Raw genomic sequence first — 23,703 nt, 5'->3', positions numbered from 1 at the left:
CTGGTTATGCTTGAAATTCCAGTAAACCTGCTGATTTTTCTGTCTGTAGCTGTGTGGATGGAGGATGGTTTCAGGCCGCTTTAAAAAAAATGTGATCCTTGAAGTGTGACATAACTCTAAAGCATTTCTGCTGTGCAAAGGAATTTGTAATTTTACTGAGCTAGGGAATACCTTGCAGAAGGGGTCTTTTGTGTGCTATCCTATAACTGTTCTCAGCTTTGGATTTCACTCATCTTAAAAGGTTCAGTTTCAAATTTAATCAACTAAAATTTTTGTGTTTTGTACTGTTCAGCGACCTTTCAGATTCTTTCCAAAATGGGAGCCTAATGCAGTCAGTCTCATAATCATCATAATCTAAAATAATTAAAAAAAACAACCCGGGCAGCCCAGAACTGAACAAACTTGATTGAATTAGTCTGATGGTTGCCTATTCAGGGTTCTGCTGCCCCGATTGTAAGGGCTCAGTGGGTTTTGTTTTCACAAGCAGCAGGTGTCCTGCCAGACAATGCAAGAGAGATTAGTCAAATTGAGAATGGTGAATGTTATGAGAAGCGACTTGGGCTGGCATTTTTCTCATTCATCCCGTGGAATGTTTCGCACTTCTGTGGAGAGAATGAAGTGAGCAGCATAATGGGCCGTTTAAGCTATTTGCACACTTGGGGTATGGTTACTGCAGAACTTGGCTAGTGCAGTTTTTAAAGCGTTTGGCAGCTGGAATRAAAAGGAACTTGTGGGTGAAGTTAGAAGTTGCAGAGTGTAAAATGAATAAAAATAAAACAAAGGGGCCTTTGGAAAAAATGGGGAAGAAGGAAGCCTGAAAACAAATGTGCAAGAAAAACAACTGAAAAATAACAAGGTCATGACAAAAGTAGAGTTAAGGGATCCAAGCATTAGTCATTTAATCATCCTGGCAACTGTGTTAATAATGTTTGGGAAGAAAAGAGTGGAAAGAAAAAAGCTAAATTTTGTTACTGAAAGATTCCCAAAAGACTTAAAACTGCCTTGGTCAGATAACGATTTCCCCTCCCTGGACCCACTCCCAAGAAAAGGTGATAAAGAAACTACAGTACTTCTCTCTGTACTTGTGAGATCATGGTTTTTCTTAGTCAGCATACTTTCCCAAGAAATATTTGATTAAAAATTGACAATCACCGTCATGTATCCTTGTCCTGAAGTTGTCAGCCATGAGATTAAAAAGTAAATGAGAAGTCATTTTAGGAACTCTAAATTCCTAAGATTAAGTATGTAAGAGGAGAATGGAGACCACGAACACAGCTGAAAACAAAAGGCAGCTATTTGTGGTAAATATGTTAAAAATAATATGCCTGTATTAAGAAAAATCAAGCCTTCCCTTTGCCCACACATCTGGATTCATTCACTAAGGACGAAAATATGCCGTTATTATAAATATTATACAGATAATAGCTTGGAAGTAAAAAGGTAACTCCCCAGTATCTATTCAAAAATAAAAATATCACAAAGAAGTAATATGGAGAATCACTGTGGTGTAAAGCAGAAACTTCTGCTTCATGACCAGATGACTGGGGAACGCAGGAGCTTTTGGAGCATCTGGGACTTGTTTTCTGTGTGCTCATGGGCTCTGACTCAGGGCTACATTACTGCATTTTTCCCTCTAATATAACTGCATTAAAATCACTGCAGGGGTGAGGTAAGTTGACTGATAAAACATATATCAGTCAACATCTGACTCTCAAGAGCTTTGTTCAGCTTATGCACTGTTAAAAACCTCAAGCCTCAGCCAGAAACACTCACCATCATTCTAAAATTAGTTTGAGAGGAAGTGGGGATATTAGTTGATCATGTACTTTCTACCTTTCAGTATTACCTGCTCGTCTGCGAGCCTGCCCCATCCTGCAGTACCTCAGTCTAATTCCCATTCATCTGCACTTCTGAATTATTGGGGAGCTGGTGTAGCTGCAGCTAAACATGTCTAAGAACATATAAAGCAAGGCGAAGTTTGCAGGGAGGAGCTGGATCTCTTGTTAAAACAGCATAGCTTTTTCTTCCCAGTTACCCTGTTGTGGCAAATAGCCTTCTACTGTAAGAAAACTGGAGAGGGTATGTAGGAGTTGTCTCTCACCTTGCTCCCACTCTCCCACTATGAGAGTTGTGCTGTGAAATACACATGAGAGGAGAAAGCAGAGGAGGTGGGGTGAAAAAAAAGCAGATACTTAGCAGCTAGAAAGAGGGCACAGTTAATGTAAGACAAATCATCCTCTGCAATAGAGAGAACAGATCTCTGAGCAGCCTGACCTCCACCCAGAGGATAAACCCACTGCCAAGCAGGATCGCAGAATCACGGGTGAATTCTCCAGCAGTCCTTTCCTTAGCTAACCACGAAGGGAACTGGTATGAAAAGAAGGCTCTTTGGGGCTTTTATCTAGAATGAAATTCTAGTGTGTGGATATTAGTTTATGAGGGGTTTTGGTTTGCTGTGGCGGTAGAGCAAGGGGGAAGAGTAGATCGTGCTTTCTGTCTCCCCATGAAAAGCAGTGTTTCTTCTCATATGTATTTAGTGTTTTGTCCATATAAGTTTTAAATTCCAAGTGGTGTTCCACCTCTTCCCTTGACATTTATTCTACAAGCTACAAATATACCTAATTGGGAAGTTTTCCCTGTTCATCGTGAGTTTTCCTATGTGCAATTATATCTTATTGTTCTGATATATTCCAGCGCTCCAGATGACATAATTCTCTCTTTTGGAACCTGGCACTCCTCAGAAGTCTGCAGGCGGTTGGCCTATCACCCTGCCGTCTTCAGTGAGCGATGTTACAGGCATTTAACTCTTCATCTTTATTTTCTAGTCAGTTGCTTTGCTCTTCTGTTGCAGTTCTTTGAACTCCTTCCAACTTGTCAGTATTTGCAGATCTGCACAGATATTCTGGGTGCTTGGAGTATTTTTATTGGACCTTCCTTTCACATGATAAAATAACCTCAATTTTGTGCTGTAGACCTGCTTTCTACCTATTTCCCCTGCCATGCCGCGTTGTGTTGTACTTAGTTCGGGCTCTACACTTTGCCCTTGACTGTCATGTRTGTACGATGGTTAATATACATAATAATGTGACCAGTATGGCTATCATGTAAGCGTCTTCTTCAGAGGGGTAGTTTTGTCTCCATAATGTGTGCTTTTATTTGTGAAAGTTAAGCTGAAGAAGCTCACTGAATACACTCATATTTAAGTTGGTGTCTACTGTAACATCTGTTATTTTCAACGTTGCTGCTTCCCAGATTTCGCCCTCCCACTGCATGGGCTTTTTGGATCATTTCCCTTTACTTGTCTTAGCCTGCTTTTTTCCAGAATGAATCTCATTTGATTATTTTCAAACTGCATTTCTATTCTCTCTAAGTCCCTGTGCATTTATTTCTGTGTCCCCATTATTTTTCCACCTCCTCCAAATGTGATATTTCCTGGAGATTTAAGTTAGCATGCTGTCTAGAGTCTCTTCTGGATCATTAAAGAAAATATCAAGGGAAATAGGACCTCATATAGATCTTTATAATGTTGCACCTTCTTCTAATGCTGTCCTTTGCATTTATTTTAAAAGAGTTTATTTTCAGCCAGTTTTCAAATCAAGCCACAGCATTCATAGCAAAGTGCAAATCACTATCAAATGTTTACTAAAAATCAATCACATCACATCTGCTCTTTTCCCTTCACCAGTTTTGTAATGCTAGCCAAAAAAAGGGGCCAATTTCTAGCCAGTTCTGCTCTTCTGAATAGAAATCATGGTTGCATTGTCCTCAAGTCTTCTAGCCTGGTTTACTTTATAGGAAGCCTCATGAATTAAAACAGCTGTGCAACCCGTTCTGAATTTTGGTTTAGTGGTGAACAGAACTGGGGATGAAACAAGTGGAGTTTATGCATGTGAGAGGGAGAAAGAGAGGGGGAAAGGGAAGTAATTTTTATCTGCTTGTGTAGGATGTGTAAGTGATGACAATTACATGTGTTTCTGAAGAACCAGTCAAATCCGTAAATGTTCTTACGCTTCTAGACCTGGACTTCCCATGAAGTTCAGTGTTTTATACTGTCCTGCTTTGCTTTCCTGTGATCTGGGATGCCATCAGCATTTGAAGCTCTGTCCAAACTGAAGGTATGAGATGAAGTCAGCAGCTGCCCCCTACCCGTGTGCCTTGCTGAATTCCTCCGGTTTAATTGCTGGCCAGTTATCAGTGACWCACAAAAACAGTAACACTTCAGTGATGTGGCAAGAGTGAGAAAGGTCCTTTTAAGTGCAGCAGGTAACACAGCTGTTCTGGGTAAGAAACAAAGGAATTAAGACAGAAATGAGAAGATGACAGAGACTGAAGGAAAGAAAGTTTCTGAGAGAATGCTTAGCCAAGAACTCTTTCAATGGGGAGTGTGAGTTATAGTCCCTGGAGATCATGCAAAAGGCATCCCATTCATGGCTTTTTGCTTTGACCTGGCCATAATAAAATCTCAAAAGTTTCTGGTGACAGTAGTGCCTGCATTGCACCGGTTGAAGCAATATTTTATACCAGTGATTTAAAAGGATTGTTTAGTACCCCTTTTCAGCTGGGGTAAGTGTCTGGGAGCAAGCAGAAATAAATTTAAACTATTTTTCTAAAAAGGCTCTGACTATGTTATCAGATCGCGTACTGTCTCCTCTTGCTTTTGCCTTCATTGCGGCCCACCCCAGACTGCACAGTACACTGCAGCATTTCAGTCTGGTGTTTGGTATCTGGAGAGTCGAGTCCCTGGTGAAAAGTAGGCTAGGGCTGGGGAAAAGTTTAGGCTCGGCGTGCTTTGTACTGGCAAAAAAGTGTACTTGGGCCTGGAGGTGAAAAGTGTATCTATCCAGATCCCGCATGTTTTTTTTGCTAAGAGTAGAGCTTGAGCAATTAATATGAATACTGCTGCTGAGGCTCCTGATCTAAGCTTTTAGAGTTATTTCTAGTGTGTTAACTACTGTGTGTGTGAGACGTCAGAGAAGGCGAATCTGATAAGACACTGCTAAGAGATGTTAGAAGCTATGTTTTGTAATAACCTTACAATTTTTCACATATTGAACTTAAAATGTATGACTTCTGCATTGTGGCAATTACAAGATGTTTACCTCATAACTGCCTTCATGTATTTTCCCTATTCTGTGCTACATTTTCCACCTGGAAAATGCCCTTTTCTTTGACAGCTGCCCTTAACCAAAATGGCTAAAGAACCATCGCTGTCTCTGGGTTTGCATTTCCAGTCCCAAGCTTTGTACATGTGGTTATTAAAGCCGTACAGAACAGCGGTCTGTCTCTCCTCCTCCTCTAATGAGTCCAAACTCAAACTGATTACATTGTGCCTCCTCCTCAGCTCAAGTCAGTGATCTTTCTTTGGTGCAGTGGCACGGTATGTAGGTTCTGACAAAGTCCCAATGCATCTAGAAGTACTGGACTTGCACAAAGCTCCCTGGGAATAGCTGGCTTCTCTCAGTGTGCTCCTTTATCGTAACTGCACGGTCCAGACTCGTTGCCCATGTTTCCCAGCTCTGCAGGCCCTGAGAACAAGGCTYGCCCTGCTCTCAGACCTCCCCCTTTTTTTGTGCATTGTGCTCAGTTTAGCCCGTAGGTTGGTTCCGTCTCCAGTGAATGCTGCTATGATTGAATGATTTGTTTTTGCTTTACTTTATTATTTACTACGATGATCAAAGCACCCACTCCTTGTGATCGTAAAGAGAAGCCTTGAAATCTTACTTAAGAGCACAAATATTTTGGGCTTTGACAGATGTGCTTTGAAAATAACACAGATGTGCAGTGTCAGATTTCACTACTGCATGCAGTGTCTTTGTTTCAAACTGTAAATTTAACTAGTAGTGCCGGGCATGTGCTTCCCCAAGGCCTTGCCCCCTGCAACACAAGAAAAATAAGTTAGGTGGGTTTTTTTTTACCCTGACTTTATCCCTTTAGAGACTTTGAAATGAAAATGATCTGAGCAGAGTGAGCATTCAGCCCTGCAAGACTGCAAATCTATGGGTTATTTTTAACCTAATTACCTCAAATTAAACAAAAGCTTAGGAATCTTTTGTTTGAATTGAAAATGAGGCTAAATAGGCTTTATTTGCAGAGAAACTTCAGCTGAAGACATTTCCATTGTGCAGTTTAGAATAATGCCTATGGCACTGCCTTCTATTAAAGAACAGTACTTGATTTTCTAAAGCACTGGCTTTTATGAGTTGATGCAAGAGGATATGCAGCTACAGAGCAGTTCACTCCTTTCCCATTCTGCGAATACCGCGATCACTTTGGACTGGTGACATTTTAGATGGAACATAGTCTCCTTACACTTGCCTGGCAGTGGCTCATTAACTGCAAGTTAATTGAAACTGAAAGTTTGTCAGATGATTCAATTCAGTTACATGTTAAATGGATTCAGTGAAGTAAGCATTACTGCTGTGATGAAAATCTCAGTGGAATTGATTTGTGAACTGTTTTGGAGGGATTCAACGACTTTATCAGCAGCTCTGAGAGATCGGCATTGTGAGAACTGGTGGAGGTTAGCCGTGTTCTGAGCAAAACAAATCATACTGTTCTGTTTCCCCCAAACTGCTTTAATTACTGCCCAGTATGTTGCCTTTCTAGGACGTGTGTTAGATAAAATTACTCAGGAGAGCTGAGAAGAGAAGAAGAAAATTGAAAGAATTGAAAGTCTGGTTTGAATTCTGTAATTTAAGTAGTCAAAAATGTTGAATTCCCTGTCTCTCAGTGGACTGAGCAGCCATAAACTTTACCTGAGTTCGACTCAAACATATGTTAAAATAAAAATGTATCTGCTTTAAACTAACAGACAGAAAATTCAAAATTTACATTCCCCATAACTCATCTTTTATATTGGGCCACTGCAAAAGTCTCTGTTAAGTGAGCAATTTATTCTGTATGCTGTATCTGCTTATATGCTTGGTTTCAGTGTGGAGCCAGTTTTTATTGCTGAGTTATAAACCCTTTGAAAATAGGGGCTTGTAGTGGAAACGCTGACAGACCTTTAACTAGGTCAGTCTTATCTGGCTCCATTATCTTTGCTTTTGTTAAAGCATTAAATGGCTGCATATTTGTTTATTTTTCTTGCACCTCCAAAATTTTAACATGGATATATTATTGAATTGTTCTTTCTTTAAAATGTCACAAACATGCAGCATTAGAGAGTTTATCCAAACTTCACAGTGATCCTTAAAAGTAAATTGAACTGTTGTGTCTTTTGTGATTTTCTTGCCTATACTGTACCTTTAGTTTGTAGTATGTCATTATGATACTAATACCAGAGTTTGCTTTTTCTCCTTGTATTTTATTTCAGTCTTGAATTTTGCTTTGTTTTGTGCTCCTGTCTGCATAAAATGATAATTGTGTTTTTTGTTTATCCCATTCAGACGAAAAGCCATACCATTGCAATTTTTCTGAAGAGGAGACACCTATGGCAACATCTCAGGTGGATGAACTTCTGAAGCTGGGAAGCCACAATGCCGGAGAAAACGATGCCAATGAGTTTAAACCAGAGATACCAGCATTGGTGTCTGCCCTGGGGAAAGTTATCAAGGAGCCCTATTCAAAATACCAAGATCTGAAAGGTCCTGCAGATGTAAAGATGCCAGCATTTCACCACAGCCAAGGGCTTCCTTGCTCCAGTCACATTGTTAACTTTGCTTCAGGTGTGGGCCAAACATCTTCAAACATGTCCATGGGCTTGAAAACATCACTTGAAATGCAGGCTGGTCGCCTTAAAGAAAATTTGCCAGACTTAAGCAGGGAGCATCCTCTGACAGAAAAAGGTRCTGAAGCTCAAGAGGTAGCTCCACTCGATTTGAGTGAAAAATCAACAAGGGATAGTTCATGCAATAAGAATTTCAATACATCCTTCCAGGCTGCTTTAATTATCTACCCATGTCCTTTCTGCAGTCACAAGACTTACTACCCTGAAGTCCTGTGGATGCATAAAAGAATTTTGCACAAAGTCAGCTGTAACTCCATGGTTCCCCTTTGGGTTCAACACAACGGATTCAAGAATATTAAAAACAACTTGGTTTTTCTGGCAAGGAGTGGACGTACTGGCCCCCCTCCTGTTCTCGGTGGTAAAGAATGCCAGCCTTTGCCGGTTGCCAGATTTACGCGCACTCAAGTGCCAGGTGCTTTGCCAGGATCCAAAAGTGGCTCCCTTCCTGTTGGGATGACTGCTAAGTCTGGGAGTATGCATCAGTCCAAGGACAGTCATGTATTTGGCCACTGTGGTCCACGCGTATCAGGTTTTGATGGGTACAGGCAGCCCAAATTAAACCATTCCCAGGAGCAATACAGCATAGCAGCACAACAGCCTCCCCTAAAAAATAAGTATGAAGCAAATTCCAAACTTATGCAAATGGGAGCCTTTGGCAGAAGTGTAACACCTACTCAGACAGTCATGTCCAGGCCTAGCACACAGCCTACSAACAGTAAACAAGTGGAAAAGTATGTGGTTCCCCAAGGAAGTACCAGTTTTGCCCCCTCAGGTAAGCACTGTGCAGCCGATTCCATGAAGGCCAAATTCAACCCACCGCCACAGTATCATCCTCTGTGCAAGAGTGAGCAGTACACTAAACATGAAGAGCCATTGGTGCCTCAGAGGGAACCTCATGTAAAGGCTGGGAATGAGCTGAGGACATTGGCAAACTGCACAGCTGTGGCACGAGCAAGTCCACTAATGCAGCCCCCGCCTAGTGCAACAGGAGTTTCTCCAGTTTCACACTCCAGCAAACAGGATTCAGGATCAGATGGGCATGAAAAACGTTTGGACATTTTAAATATCTTTAAAACATACATTCCAAAGGACCTGGCTTCGTTGTACCAAACCTGCGGTGCCAACAGCCCTGTTCTGGATCATGCAGGTATGATTTTGCAAGCCCTTCCGTAGCTGTGGATCTAGCTTGCTTGCTTCTCTTTTGTTTTGAGCTGTCGTACATTGTTTTRCAGCATCTTCCTTCCTTCTCTCCTTTTAACTGTTGGGATTGTAAGTTCCTTGTTTGATCATTGCTGGATAGGCTTGAATAGATTTGTTTATGTATCTCTTAACATTGCAGCATCCCCTCTCACACACGGTGACATTTCTATCACAGGTCAAATGTGTTTTGTTCCACCTGGCATATTGCTGCTCCTTTGTCCCTTTGCTTCAAGCAGGCTAGAGTTACACAGATGTTCTGTCACACTAAGATCCCTGTGATACGCTGGTGCTGGCACACATCATAATCTTTTTGCTTCAGGCAAAATAAACATCCTCTGGGGCTTATCTGTGATGTTATTTTGGAAGATTTGTTCAATTTCCTCTGCAAGCAAGTTTTCCAGCAACAGAGAGAGATAATGACTTGTCAGTGTCCTTTGTCTTTCTTGACAAAAGTCTTAAGATCTTCCTTGTCCATATCAAAGACTACTATAGTATTTTTCAAATGATTCTTTTGATCGGTTTGTGTGTTTATAATTAAAAAGAGGCAAAGCCAGTTATGTGTCTGCTAATTCACATAAGCAGGAAAGGCAGTCGTGCAAATRGGAGGTTTAAAGTTCAGGGACTAAAAGAGTACCACAGCTCTCCTTCTGTCTCTTGCCACTCAACCTCCACATTAGAAAAAGAAAGAAAGAAAGAAACCTACACTTTTGTGTTTGATAGCATGCTTTTTTGACTCTCTGCCAGAATTAGTTTGTGTCAGTGGAAACTGAAAATCACAGTGATCTGTTACTCTTGAGATGGATGGGGGCAGAGAAAGGGAACCCTAGTCCCAGCTCACAGCATTTGTAAACCACACCTTTTTTAATATACTTCTTGTCAAAGTAGAAGCTGTGCAAGAAATTAATTCCACATTTAAAGAGCACTCATTTCAGACCTTTCTTCCTACAGCTATCTAGTATCCTTATCAGGCATAATGCTCTCTACCTATTTTGTCAAAGGAATGTGTGAAATGGAGCTTGTGACTGTATTTTATAAGTGGGATCAGAGCCAGGACATTTGGAAGTTGATAGTCTAGGGACAGTTGYGATCAGATTCCCAGCAGGTGTAAAGGTTTGCAAGTTGACCGCTCTGGCAGCTGTGAGGCAAGGAAAGACCCATAATGTTCAGTCAGGTCTTTGTTGAAGGCCTTTTGGAGAAGACAAGAAGGCAAAATCTATCTGAAATAGTCCATGAGGAACACCTTTCAGCCATTATATCATCGGTTTTCCTCAATCAGTTAAAAAGTATGGCTATACAAGAGCTGATTGTTATTTAATATTATTAAAGGGATCATTGTGCAGGTGTTAGAGGTTACGTGATTATTGTAACTGTCATGGAGCTCCTAGTTTTTGTTACAGAAGCAGAGGAGAAAGACCTTTTCTGTTTCTAAAACACGTCAGTATGTCTGTGTTCTGGGTCCATTAGTCCACAGCTGATTTTCCTTTTGCCATCACTGCGCCTAGGGACATTCTCTAAAATTTCTCCCTGCCCCTTTCCTGCTCTAAATACCAGTTAATTGGTCCTCCATCAAGTTTGGGTACCTTAATGTGGGTGAACTCTCCCTGATGTCATTTAATACTGCATCATGTCAATCTGTTCAGAGCAATTTTAATGATGGGGTGAGCTCCCAGCTGTGATAACAGGGATGAAGAAAAACAGTAGAAGCTGACTTCAGTGAATACGGGTATCAGAAAACACATGAGAAATATAAGGGCAAAGTAAAGTAGGGGCAAGGTTTTCAAGAAAATCTCTATTTACCTGCTTATTAAAAGAGGGATTTTATTGTCAAATAGTTTTTTGGGGGGAGTAATTTCCAAAGACACCACTTTAACTGGAATTTATTTAGTGGCCATCTTTGCTTTGAAATCTCTTCTTTCATTCAGAGTCGTTTATAGCCATCACGTTTTCAGAATTTGAAACCTTTTGTTTATGCAACTTGTCTTCATGTTATATACAATTTCCAGGTTGTTGATGGCTCTTCAAACCAATTGGCATGATGGCTGTTTTTCATAATACTACAATAAAAAGCTGCTGCAGGTAAAGGATCAGGGTCCTGCCCCCCCAAATACAGGAGGCTAACAGCCTTGTCCGAAATAATGCATGGTCCTCGACTGAGCCCTCTGAATCTTGGTCAGTATGCATCATACAAATAAGTCTTCATGTGGCAATATGAATGTGGTAATCATGACATGAAAAGTAAAACCAAAAATCCCAAAGAAGGCTTGAGTACACGCTTAGTCACATGTTTTTTTCCCAATAAATGTTCCTGATTAACTTTACTTGAGTGTTCAGTATACTACATCATCCTGGATCATACTAGAATATTTTAGTGTGTGGTAATGCAGGGTCGTGACCTTTGCTTTCAACTTTCTTCATATTGTCTGGGTTTCTTTATGGGGTCCTTGTACCTTTGCGTTTTTTTTTTTTTAAAGGGTTAGTGTCCTTGGAAAAGAGAGTTGTAAGTACTGTTGTAATCCAGCGGCAAACACAAAGGTTTCTGTGCTGAGGCTAGGTTTGTTTCACACTGTTCCCAAACACTTCTAGAGAAAATCTTTTTGTTGTATTTAATAGCGGTTATTTATTTYATTTATGTTCAGATTCTTTACATGAATTGTGGTATTAGGAAAGGATGGGCTATGGCAGCAGATGCACTCTTTCCCTGGGGCTCCTTTGAGATCAGCTCTGAGTATTGGTTTCATAGGAGTTCCCATTCAGATAGTCACGTTCTTGTTCATTTACCTTAATTTGCTACCACCTGTAGTCATCCACCCTCTTTTGTTCCCGTATAGTGTATCCTGAGTGACTCATAGGGGTATCACCTTGCAACAGTGATGCCCACAGAGCAAAGCCCCCAAGTATCGAAAGCCTTATGGTGCTTCTTAGGAAACACAACAATGGCAAACCTACCTGGAAGCAATCCATTTTTTCCACCTGTTTTCTAAATAACTGCCACAAAGTAAGTGCTAGGGAGGGGCTAGATGATGAAAGTGCTAACCCAGTCTCATGTTTTGCATTTGTGTAGGACAAGTTAGCTTAGAATGATATTCGAAACCCTCCCTGTTAAGAATACAATATGGACTAGGCAAATCAGTATTTATCTTGAAACCCTTAACAGCAGTCAGTTAGTTTGTTAACCTCTCGCCCCAGTTTCATAGGTGATTGAGATTTAAACGTTTCAGAAGAGCAGTGTTTTGTGATGAGTTACTGTCAACAGTGTACAGGGAGAGAGTGCGCAGACTGAGTAGCAAACAAACCTAACAATTGCTAAAGGCATTTGGTTTTTTTGTTAATATTATTGAAATAAAACATGTAGAGAGGACTGTGAATTGAAGCTCTTGCTGTATTTGGTAGCAGAAAAGCCAGTTCCTATCACGGAATTTTCACAAAAAGGTGTTGGAGAAAAGTATTTTTGCCTTTCACAGGCAGAGGCTTGGGGTATAGAGAGATTAAATGTCTTTCCAGAGGTCACACACAGCCATCTGGGGAGCCCAAGTCCCCCGGTCCCACGGGAGCTGCTGGACCGACAGATGCCCTGCCTTCCCCTGCAGGGCTTGGCTGTTGGCGCAGTGGGTCACCAGAGCTGGGTTCAGGTCCCTTAATGCGCTTCATTTCGCTTTGCTTTCAAGCTTGCAGCTGTAGTTGTTCTGGCTAGTTGTTCTGGTTTTGTTATTAGCAAAAATGCTGATAACATGCCACAAAATCTGCTTTAATCTGTAGTACCTTCCAGGGCAAATCCGTCTTATTATATTTCTGTGAAGCTGTCATTGAAATTGGTGTTATTTTTTCTTTTTTTTTTTTTTTTTGGTGAGTATACGGGATCCGGATTTGGCCCTAAATCATGGATCTTGTGGTATTCAACTGCTAGAAGCTGATTGTTGGAAATGAGTCTGCTCAGCTGCATTACTTAGACTGTACTGCCATCTACAGGAGGTGCTATTATAAAAGGAGATAACAGAAATAAGATTTTTGAGTGTTTTTTTGCAACCAGACATTTATTTAGAATGTATGTTGTGGTAAAAATCAGCACAAGACACTGGTGCCATACAAGCAGGGTAAATGGCAGACCATCATCTTTTCCATTCATTCTCAGGTACAGCAATCTGTGGTTTGGATGGGCCCTCTGGCATCCTGCAGTTGGTTTTCAGTTGCTACTTTTTGCCACTTTTTTGTTCACAGTTTTACTCTACTAAAAGGTGGGGTGGGGGTGGGGGCTGAAACTTCACTTCTGCTGGCAAGCGCCTGAGAATTTCTTTAAAAGCCAAAGTATTCCAATGGCAAATAAAAACATCAAGTCTTTCCTTCTGAGGAGGGTGTTTTACCAAAATAGAAAAAGATGATGTTCAAGCATTTTTTTAAAAAGCCCAATAAAAGTCAAATGTGTCTTTTTTGATCAGCAGTAAAAAGACAAAGACCAGCCCTTTAAGTCAGATACTGTAAACTGACCTTTGGAGAAAAAGGAGAGGTTTGAGTGGTTTTCCACAAATGCTAATGGCCTAGAAAACATGTTTACCGAGGGCTGGTAGAAGGCTGCTGTGCTGCTACTAGCTCAAAATGTCTGGAATGACACTTTCATTCACAGATGTCTTTCGTCTGTGCCTCAGAGGTCCGAGGTCAAAGCAGCACCGGCAGGCAGGTAGGCAGGGGCTAAAGGTTTGATCAATTTGTGATGGCTCCACTCACTCTGCGTTTGTCTCTAAGGTATTGCCGCCCGGGGGGGACAGTCGGGCTCTGGTCCTACTCACTTCCTATTATCCATGTGACTTGTCTCCGCCACGCTGGAGTCGCTTTGATTTGCCTGATGTACTGCTTGACAAAGCTGGGTGATGGCTGAAAAGTGGATCCAGCTGCTCTGAGAAGCGCACACCTGACATGCCAGTCCTGGTGCAGGCACATCACGGGGAGCATTTTTTAATTCAATGTAATTTATGCATTCTTGCAGTCCTGTGTGTGCCTGGCCTGTCAGCCAGTGCCTAGATGAAGGCTGACAGTTGTCATCCAGGGCCTGAAGGTAGCCTCACATAATGACACATTAGACATACTAATGATGTTTTCTTCTGGCATAATGTTTTCTTCTCAACTTTCCTCTCTCCTCTCCCCCTGCCCCCCCTTTACCTCCCTCCCTCCCTATCAACTACAGGGATGCTTAGGACACAAACACGCCRAGGAGACTGTGTCTGCAGAGAATGTGGAAAATGCTTTAACCAGCCCAGTCACCTCAGGACTCATCAGAGGTCCCACACAGGTAGCTTTTTGCACTTGTTCTTGCTCTCTCTCTTTCCTGCTTTCCTTCTTTCCAATCCAGCTAACAAAATGCCAGGAATTATGTTTACGTCCCATGTTAACCTAAGTAATTTCAATACCTAAATCTCATGCGCAAGTTCTTTATTTTTATGACTGTTGCGCTTGCTCCCCGCATATTACTTACCTGATTTCCCCCCCCCCCCAACTCTCTAAAATTGCAATGCATTTAAGGTAAGTCTGTTTGCAAATGTTGCTGTTGTCATCGTTGCTGTTGACAGGAACATTTTTGTAGGAAACTAGATTTTCCTCAGACAGGTCAGTTACAAAGACCTGAAAGCCCTGCCAGCCATTTTTAACCCGGAGTGGTCTATTGTTGAGAATGTAGGAAGATAGAGCTACCAATGTCGAGATACCTCCTGAGCCTTACACGAGACAGTGAGACTGGAGGGTTCTTTCTGAGAAGTGTGAATGATGCATGCATAAGCCAGTCTGATGCAAAATGACAGAGGCCAAATGGTAAGTAATGCAAGAAGAGGGTCCCTTTACACATACACTGATAATTAATGTTGTCAGTGATTGCTTTCTTCAGCACCGAAGTCTGAATTAAAAAGAGCAGTGGCCCTAGGCTGCCGTTAGCACACTCTCTTACAGTAAGTGTTACGGTAAATTGGTATTTTCCGGCCACAGGCTAGTAGCTGGTGTCTTTTTTTGAACRTGGTTAATCTGTAATGGTCTCAAATAATGTACACACACTAACGAAGCTTGAATGTTCATCTGTTAACAAGCCCCCTTGTTCCCACAGTGGTATTTGAGTCTAATGGACTCCGAGGTACTGAAGTTCACACCACCTCCGCAGATGCCCCAAAACAAGTATGTTTTACAATTAATTGGGTGTTTGGTTTTTAATGTGGTAGCTGGGAAAAAAGTTGCACAGTGATACTCATCAGCAAAGCACTGACTATTTTATAACAAATGTATAAATAATAACAGTGTTGCTTGATTTTTAGCTCCTAAAATTTTTAAGCATTTTATCAAAGTCTTATATAGAGAGACAGTTAATTGTAGATCAGGTAACTACTGTTGAAATAAAGATATTACTGGGGAGTGGGTGGGATAGGTAACTGCACATTATACGTAACAATGAGATAGCATTTTAAGAATTTCTAGAAATAATTTGCTTTTACACCTCATCCCTTATCTGCTGCACCAATACAATTAACAGTCTGTATTTTTCTGAAGAGTATTCCTATCATAATATCCTGTTGCTTGTCTTGAAGGGCTCGTATCTTTCTGTTCTGTGGACTCTGTGTGGTGGTTTGCTTTCCTGTTTCTAGCATACAGTGCTTCCTGTCTTGACAAACACTTCTCAGCACTCTGAATTATACATGACAAAGCTGTTACATAGAAAACCAATAAACTGAATTTATTTTGTATCCCTAATGTCTTTGGAGACCAGTGTCATAACATAGACCTTCCCACTCCATCTTCAAACTTGGCAAGGGGGTTTCAGGCCATACCTTCTCATAGGCAGTTTTCTTTCATTTTGGAGTGCCTCAAGTACCACTTGCTTTTCTGCCTTCCATTCACATTTTTTATTAGCTTTTTACTACCACACTTTTTCTGTTCTCCTGTCTCTTACTAAACAAGTGCAGGTGATTTTGGCCATGCCTAGAGAATGCAGCTCGGTGCTAGTCCCAAGTCTGAGCCTTTGTGAGATCTAGGAGTTGTTTCTACTTGCTCCGTAAGCATCTTCACCAGATGCCACCGCGTCACTTGGTTTGCATGCTCCATCCTTCATAGAGACTCCAAGCAGCTTCTCTGTTGTACTTTCTTATTTACCCTGGACATCCTGAGGTTACTCTGGAGATCCAGCCTTCGCCACAGGGACATCAGATGTTGCCATCAGGACGTAGGAGTGGCCTACAACTCTCCTTATGAAGTTTTCACATCTGGTGCTAGTTATTTATCATGACTTAAAGCTGTGAGTGCGACTGGTCCTTACTGCGAGTGACATAAGTTTGAGTCTCAACCCATTTTCCAGTTTTTAAAGAATCACAAAACCCAATGTCGATAGATGTTTTTGTTAACAATAGCGAGAGAAATGAAGCCTCAAATGATCATGAATACTGAATCTTTCCAAGGACGCTTTTCAGACTAGAGTGTGGTGGGATGTACTGCTGTTGCCTAGACTGTGCCAGAGTTTCCTTCTTTAGTGCTGTCAGCGTGTCACCTTTAATGACAATGAATTTACGTGAGAAACTTCAGAAAAATAGTGTCAGTGGTTTTCCTCCTTCTTCAAATAGGACAGTAGTTCCTACTAGAAACACAGACTTTAGGCCCTGCCTTTAAATTTATTTTCATAACTGGATTCCCACACGTGATTTTTTTAGAAAGCTCCTTCTACCTCCATTATGCCCCTCCCTCAGTTATTTATTGAGCTTGTGCCTTGATGGAAAAAATAATCTTCTCTGTAATATTAATAAGATTTCCCATATGTAGTAGAGCTTTGAATGGAATCAGTATTTCCTAACCTTTACCACTGAAATGCAACTTCTGATTTACAAAGGTGACACAGCACTTCAGTTGTTGTCGTGGGGGCTGTTTGTTTGCTTTGTTTTTGTGGGGCACTAACAGCAAAGTTATGCTACAATTGGAGAAATGGAGAGTGAGACTGCAGTTGGCCCCATCAAAAAGTGCTCTCTTTATGAGGCTTATTTAATAAAATGGTGCCAGGACATCCTTCTTCGTAAAAGCATATGGCAGGGTGAAACACTGTGCAGCTCTGTGAACTAGCTCAAAAAGAGTCTTTGCTTCTCATCAATTTAGTAACATAGATTTAGTAAAACTAAACACCCTTAAAATGCTTGTATTGTTGGGTCTCTTTCATCTCTTCATGTTTGTGGTTTATCCCATATGTAAGTGTTACCAATGATTCTGAAGGCAATGTTTTGGTTTGGGGGCCTTTTTCCCTCTAAAAGACAATGGAAGGTCAAAATTGGAGAAGCATTTCCAGAGAATTCTGAAACGGTCATATCTGTCTGAAGAGAGATGTGACAACTCAGTTGGAGTCTTTTTATAATTCAGGTTATATTACTGCACAATAAATTTACTCATAATCTTGTCTTTGTAAACTACTGYCATGCCAGAATTTATTGACTAACCTCTTCCACAGCAAATGTAGTTTGCTGTTGCAGTCTCAGTCCATGTCAATCTGTCTTCAAAGAATTTGATTAAATTACAACATCTCTCAATACAGCAGAATACTGGATAGAGGTTAGTTTCATGAATTGCTTCGTCTCTTGGCAATCAGTATTTCTTTCACAGAAGTTGCAGTATGATCACTTCTCCAGGAGGTAGTTTCCTTCCTTTTGTCTTGTTCGTTCTTTAATTTCAGCCTTTGTCTCAGTTTGTCAGCATCTATGTCAATTAAAATTATTCAGTTGTCTGCTGTTTTTCTTGTTCTCCTAGCAGACAGGCTTTACACTCCCCCCGAAGACYCCGCATAGTCCCTACCTTTTGCAAAGGGAATACTTTCATTCCTACCTGCAACTGTAGGGGCCTTTAGAAGCACAGAAACTAGCTCACACCGAGAACAGTGCCTGCAGCATTCTGGTAACATAACTATTTCCCACTTAAAACATTGCCACTCTGTGTCTTCATTTCATTTCTTAATTGGGGACAGATCTATTCATGAGAGTTTACAGTGTAAAGTCAGTTCAAGTAACAGAAGTGCCATGCACATGCTGCCAGCAAGAAACAATAGCTACCACATTTGGTAGCTTTAGAATGAAGGGTTTTTTACATTAAGTGAATGTGATTTGCTTTGCATAATGTTTCCTCCTTACAGGTAAAATATCTTCCTCTGAGTAGTGTGTTAAAGAGTAAAAATATTAACGTTAGTATATCAGAGTTCCCCCATTTCCTTCAGCAGTCAAGAGAAGATCCTCTCCAAAGACTTCCCTTATAAAAGAACGTTAGGTAAGGCTTTTAAAATTCCCCAGCATAGTAGCTTACAACAGTGCTACATTATAGAGCTGTTTTCTCACAGAGTAATTTAAATCCAACATGTTAAAAATAAGGTCTACAATCAGGCTTTTTCAAAAGCGAGCCAGCTAAATCTATATTTAGGTATCTAAATAGGAAGCCTGATTTAGGGCAATGAACCGCCAGCAGGAGATGCAGGTGTTCAGCAGCACTGAAAATTAGGCCACATATAGGGGTGTGTAAAGAAGACTATACACACCCAATTTTGATAATACTAGCAGTGGACTAAAGTATTTCATATTTTATCATTATCACCAATGAAATGTAAACAAAAATAGGAAATAAGATGGTTATCTGCTTTGTAATAGTATTTTCTACTTTCCCCTTACTTCCACCTGAACATTCTTTAAAAAGAAAGATTTTTTCCATCAAATAAATTTCCTTTGAACTCTAGAATATTTCCTAGTCTAACTCTGAAGGACAAAAATGCTCATTACATACCCCAAGTCAATACAATCTGTTCAAAGTCATGCAGATTCTCTTGAAATGCTGCCATATTAAATGTACTGAATATTCTGAATATTTTTATAAATGCTAAATRTCCCAATATATCCATAATTAAGCTTGCTTATCCACAATGAATATGTATCTTAATTTGGAATACACTAAGTAGCATCCAAAGACCTGATTTAGTAAGCATGAATTCTGGAAGCACACTTGAATTGCTTATACGGTCGTAAAGACAAACGCTGGCTCCTTTTTGGAAGGGTCCCTGTGACTGCGTGAATCTCAAATGCACTGCAACTCTCAGAGCAAAATTCTCCTAAAGCAYTGGGTCATTTCAGAGGAATTACCTGCTTCTGCAACATTGCAGCCAGAAGCCCAGTTCCCAAGTGCATCCAGTGTCACAGGAATCAGTCCTGTAGTCTGCTCGTACAAAATGGTAACAGCAGAGGTAGCAATTTCTAGTACACATGCCTTGTGTTACGTTTTTAGAAACACATACAAACTTGGCCTGCTTTAGGAATATAGTTTAGCCTCTCTCTCTGCTGTGTTGAACAATATGTTCTAAAAATTAAAAAGGACAAGTGACTGGGTTTCAAAAGGCCGTGATTTACTGGTTAGCACCAGTGAAGACTTCTCATCTTCTTAGGATTATATATATGTAAAATGTATTTACAGTGCTGGAATCAAAGACATTGAGTTCTCTGTTCAGATATGCTTTTTGTGCAAATGAAACAAGCAGAAAAACAAAAAATTCCAACATTTCCCCCTTCAGAAAAAACACCCTTTTACTTGCAAAAAAATCAATTAAAAGCTAGAGCTCAGGAGAAAAATAACTACTGATATCCTGGGTATCTCTGGCTGAAGCTTTCCTTGTGCCAGAATGCAGGGGCACTCCTTTTAAGTGAAAAAACTGTAAATAGCGCAGTTCTGGAAGCTCATGCACTGAAAAGAGGAAGCAGAAATAGTTCGTTATGAGAGTTGTTTACAGTCTTCATTAAGGAAGCAGAACCATAAGCCCTCATTCTCTCCAGAATAACTGTTCAAAAATATTTTTTGTAACGTTCAGTGCTGAGATAACATAAATGTAAATGGTCAGAATTTGGGGAAGAGACAGACTGGAAAGAACCAGCAGGAAGACACTATATAGGTTGCGAAGGGGCTTGGGGGAAGGCTGAGGACATCCATTACCTCTAATGTTCATATGGTCCAGCTACAGTACAGCTCTGCTTGTCCCCTAGCTGGGGGGAGATGGGGAAGGAGAAAAAGGAGGGGAAAAACAGATAAAAAGTTATTTAAACCATTGGTTTCTGGTTTTTGTTTTGTTTTGTTTTTTGCTTTTCAAATTTTAACACTGTCAGTTAGAAGTCCTATTTATGACATTTGTTCGTATGAAATGTCTTGCCCCAGTTCCTTGCAGAGTTTCTTTTAAAGATCATGATTAATAGTTCAGTCCTCATTATTGCAAATGTTATTTTTAAATAGTTATTCTGAGAACAAGAATTCCATTAATCAAAATAATAGATAATGAACAAATAAATGGCAACCTAATTTGTCTCGTTCATACATATGGAGATTATAATGCAAACAATCAAGGAATCATGGAGGCTGCTGTACTGGCATCTGAGCAATACGTATGTACTGTATGTCCCTTCATTTATGAGCATTGTTGACAGGACTAGCAGCTATAGCTCTTGTCCCAACATTTTCACCTTGTCTATAAACCACAAAGGTATCCACACTCCAAACTGATTACTGCTATTTATTTAAATGTCACACGATAATCTATTTCCAGTATATTAAAATGCACATAAGCTGAGTTCTCCTTTTTCCAGTTAACTGGTGAAAGGCCCTAGAATTCTGTATGGAAACAATTTTGGCATGGAAGCTGTATGTTTTATTTACTAGAAAAGCCCTGCTTCTTTCCTCCAAAATTCTTAAAGTGGAGAAAACCTTGGTTTCAAAGTGGTGCATTTTCACTTCAGGAAAAATGCAGTACAGGTGTATATCAGGTGGTTCAAACATCGACTAGCACACCAATGTATTCTTAAACCAGATGTTTAGCAATAGGTTTTAATTTTCTGCTGGAAAACACAGCTTTGGTTCCATTTTGAATAGAGAAAACAATGGATGGGCCAACACAAAGGCAAGGGAGGGGAGCAACGGTGTTGGTGTTCGCTTGCCCAGATTTCAGGCGCGTTTCCTGGTGTGATGGCAGCCCGTGCCGGGGTGAGGGGGGGACGCCCGCCCTGGGGCCCTTTTCTCATTTCTTCCCTCCAGAAAGTGGGGTGAGGTGGGTGCCCTCCCGCAGCCCGGTGAACTGCCGCTGTGCTCGCTGGCGCCCGTGGAGCCAGTTCAGTGTGAGACATTGCAATGACGAATGCCTCCTCGAGGAATTGCGTCTCTGTCTCTTAGGCGTGATGCAGCCGTGCAAAAATGTAAAGCATCTTTCCGAGTTTACTGCAGGAAATTCAGCATCCAACTAAGGAAGTTTTATCACATCTCTCATTCAGTTACTGTTTCCTACATTTCAAATATACTGCAGTCTGTACAGAAGCTTTTTTTTCTTTAATTTTGTTGCAAATCTTTCCGACTTAAACCAAACTTTGACTGGTAAATGTCATGAATCTTGGGCCAGGTTTAATTAGGAATTTTCTAAATCTATTAACAAAAGAGAAGTACTTAATACATTATGTCAACCAGAGCTGGGCTTTCTTTAGCTATTTCTAGGGCTGCCATAGGCACAGCTTGAAACTTGCTTGGATTTTACATGGGTGCCATATTTTATGTTGCATTAATTTAAAATGGTCTGTTCCACTTCATCAAGTCTTTAGCTTAAGGATAATGCATTTATGTAAGATTAATCTTGCCATGTTGTTTTAGGATCAGGATTGTAAACTGCATTGTTCCGACAGTGATGTTCTAAATGTCATTTTAAAGCTTTTCCTGAAGCTCCCACTTATTCACGATTTTATCTTTAATTTCTCTTGATTTTTAGAATATCCCTTCTGTTTTTTCAACACAGTAATTGTTCATGGAAATTGGCTAAAAAAAAATAAAAGGAAAATGACAAGAGGGGGAAAAAAACCCACTTCTTAGCTTTTGACAGACCTGTGCAAGATTTGAGGTTTTTCTTCTTTTAGCTGCCTCTGTGACCTCGAACTTCAGTCTTTTTAAGACTGTGATCTAGTTACGAATCCCTCTTGGCTAACACAAAATTCTGCTTTTTGAAGGCCTTCCTCCCTTTCCTAGGGAGGCCTCCCTCACTCCCTCCCTCCCTCCATGTTCATAACCTTTGCAGAATTGCTCCTTCGCACACTATTACTTGCTATTCTAGTCTGTCCAACAGTTTATAGGGGCCTGACACACTTTGTTCTCAGTGGAGATTATTTAAAAAAACCCGAAAAACTCTTCATGATGTGTTAGGCTAAAATGAATATGCTCARTGCAGATAAAAGGTAGCTAATGCCACAAAGAGGCTCGAGGGTGCCGGGCTCTTCTGAGCAGGAGCAGAGGTGTAAGTGTAAAAGGGAGGGGAAGCGAGGCAAAAATGAGCTTTCCTGTTTGTCGTCTTTCTTTCACAGGGGAGAGACCATTCCAGCGCGGACGTTGTCCACACGGTGCCTCTGAGGAAGGGGACCTAGGGCCCCCGGTGGAGCGGGAGCGGCGGCGGGCCCCCGCCGGGGGGTGCCCCGGCAGCCCCGCGCCGCAGCCGCCGCCGCTGCTGCAGCGCTTCCCCGCGAGCCGGCGTGTCGCCCGAGCTGCTCCGAGAGATCGCAGGCAGCGCTCCACGCTCTGCTAGGAGGGGGATGCCTCTGCACTGTTAATCATTTTAAAATAAATGAAGATGCTACACAAGATATATATAAATTGACGTACTAATCAGTCCCATGGTTCCTTATTTCCTTTATAATAAACAGTGGAGTTGGCAAGCACTGTGGCAGCACAAGGCATCTGTATTAATCAAGAGAAGTTTGAGACACTGGAAAAATTAAACTTTATGTGATTTGGACAGCATGAAGAAGTTAAGCACTGTAACAAAAACCTCCCTGATGCTCACAATGACTATTTGATACATTTGAAAACCAGCAGTGGATTCGAGGGCTGGAGAAGTATTAATTAATGAAACTGCCACTGCCTGTCACGCGGAAAAGCAAATTAAAAAAAAAAGAGAGAGAGAGAGGAAGAAACGGGGGGTGTGGAGAAAAGGTGGCATTCGGTGCTGAGAAAGCAATGCTTGATGAAGGATTAAAGGGACTAACAAGAAAGACCGTCATTCTGCAATAGTTTGTTTCATTACAGTTTGGGGACCACTTGCATTTCTAGTGCTCTTGTTCTTGACTGCGCACCATTAATAGTATGTGAATATGGAAATTGAAACACTTCCACAGCAAAGCTTCTATTCTGCTTTGGAAAAGAAAAGCTAGTTGAACACTAAGAAAAACAGGCTTCTGTGTTTTACTCTCAGGACCTTTTTTGTAACAGGGCTACTTTCTTCGATCTGATCACAAAGGAAGTCTTCACATAAAAAAAAAAAATTTGCTCAGCTGTTCAAAGCCGCTGATCTGTATGTTTATAATAGAAAAGGAGTCACTGAACAAGTTCAGGCAGACCTCGGCCCTTAAGGTACCACAAGCTCCTGCATTTTTTTGGCAGGCCAGCTACCGATCCTTTCTGGACCTGGTGACATTTTTGAAAAGATGAGTAACTTCTTTTGTGGTGGCAGGTTAATGTTCCTGTAATGTGTCATGTCTTGTACTTGGTGATCACTGGTGGTGTTTGGGGGAAAAAAAAAAAGCTTTATATACCTCTTCTACAGTAACTCTCTAACTGCAAGTTTTCAAGGTGCGGTTGTGGCACATAACAGGTTGTTAAACCATGCAGTGTAAGCAATTAAAAATGTATTCCACAGATATAAATATTTTCTTTTCTTATTGCTGTGACACTATGTGTGATGGTAATATTTCTGAGAGTTTCAGATTTTGCACATATAATTTTATGCATTA

The 23,703-nt window shown here is 40.8% G+C and overlaps 1 protein-coding gene across 2 annotated transcripts in view; it reads left to right on the top strand.

The window, feature by feature from the left end:
* Positions 1-22,361, top strand: part of ZNF516 (zinc finger protein 516) — a 101,429-nt gene extending 79,068 nt beyond the window's left edge. For both annotated transcript variants that reach the window (XM_026064330.1, XM_026064331.1), the window contains exons 3-6: positions 7,389-8,876; positions 14,106-14,210; positions 15,012-15,079; positions 22,282-22,361. In XM_026064330.1, coding sequence (XP_025920115.1) covers positions 7,389-8,876; positions 14,106-14,210; positions 15,012-15,079; positions 22,282-22,341 — 1,721 coding nt within the window. In that variant the 3' untranslated portion in view covers positions 22,342-22,361. The remainder of the gene's footprint in view (positions 1-7,388; positions 8,877-14,105; positions 14,211-15,011; positions 15,080-22,281) is intronic.
* The last annotated feature ends 1,342 nt before the right edge of the window (positions 22,362-23,703 follow it).

Source organism: Apteryx rowi, unplaced genomic scaffold (genome assembly GCF_003343035.1).
Source record: "Apteryx rowi isolate R43461 unplaced genomic scaffold, aptRow1 scaffold_213, whole genome shotgun sequence".
NCBI lineage: Eukaryota > Metazoa > Chordata > Aves > Apterygiformes > Apterygidae > Apteryx > Apteryx rowi.
This window is presented reverse-complemented; position numbering and strand designations above follow the sequence as displayed.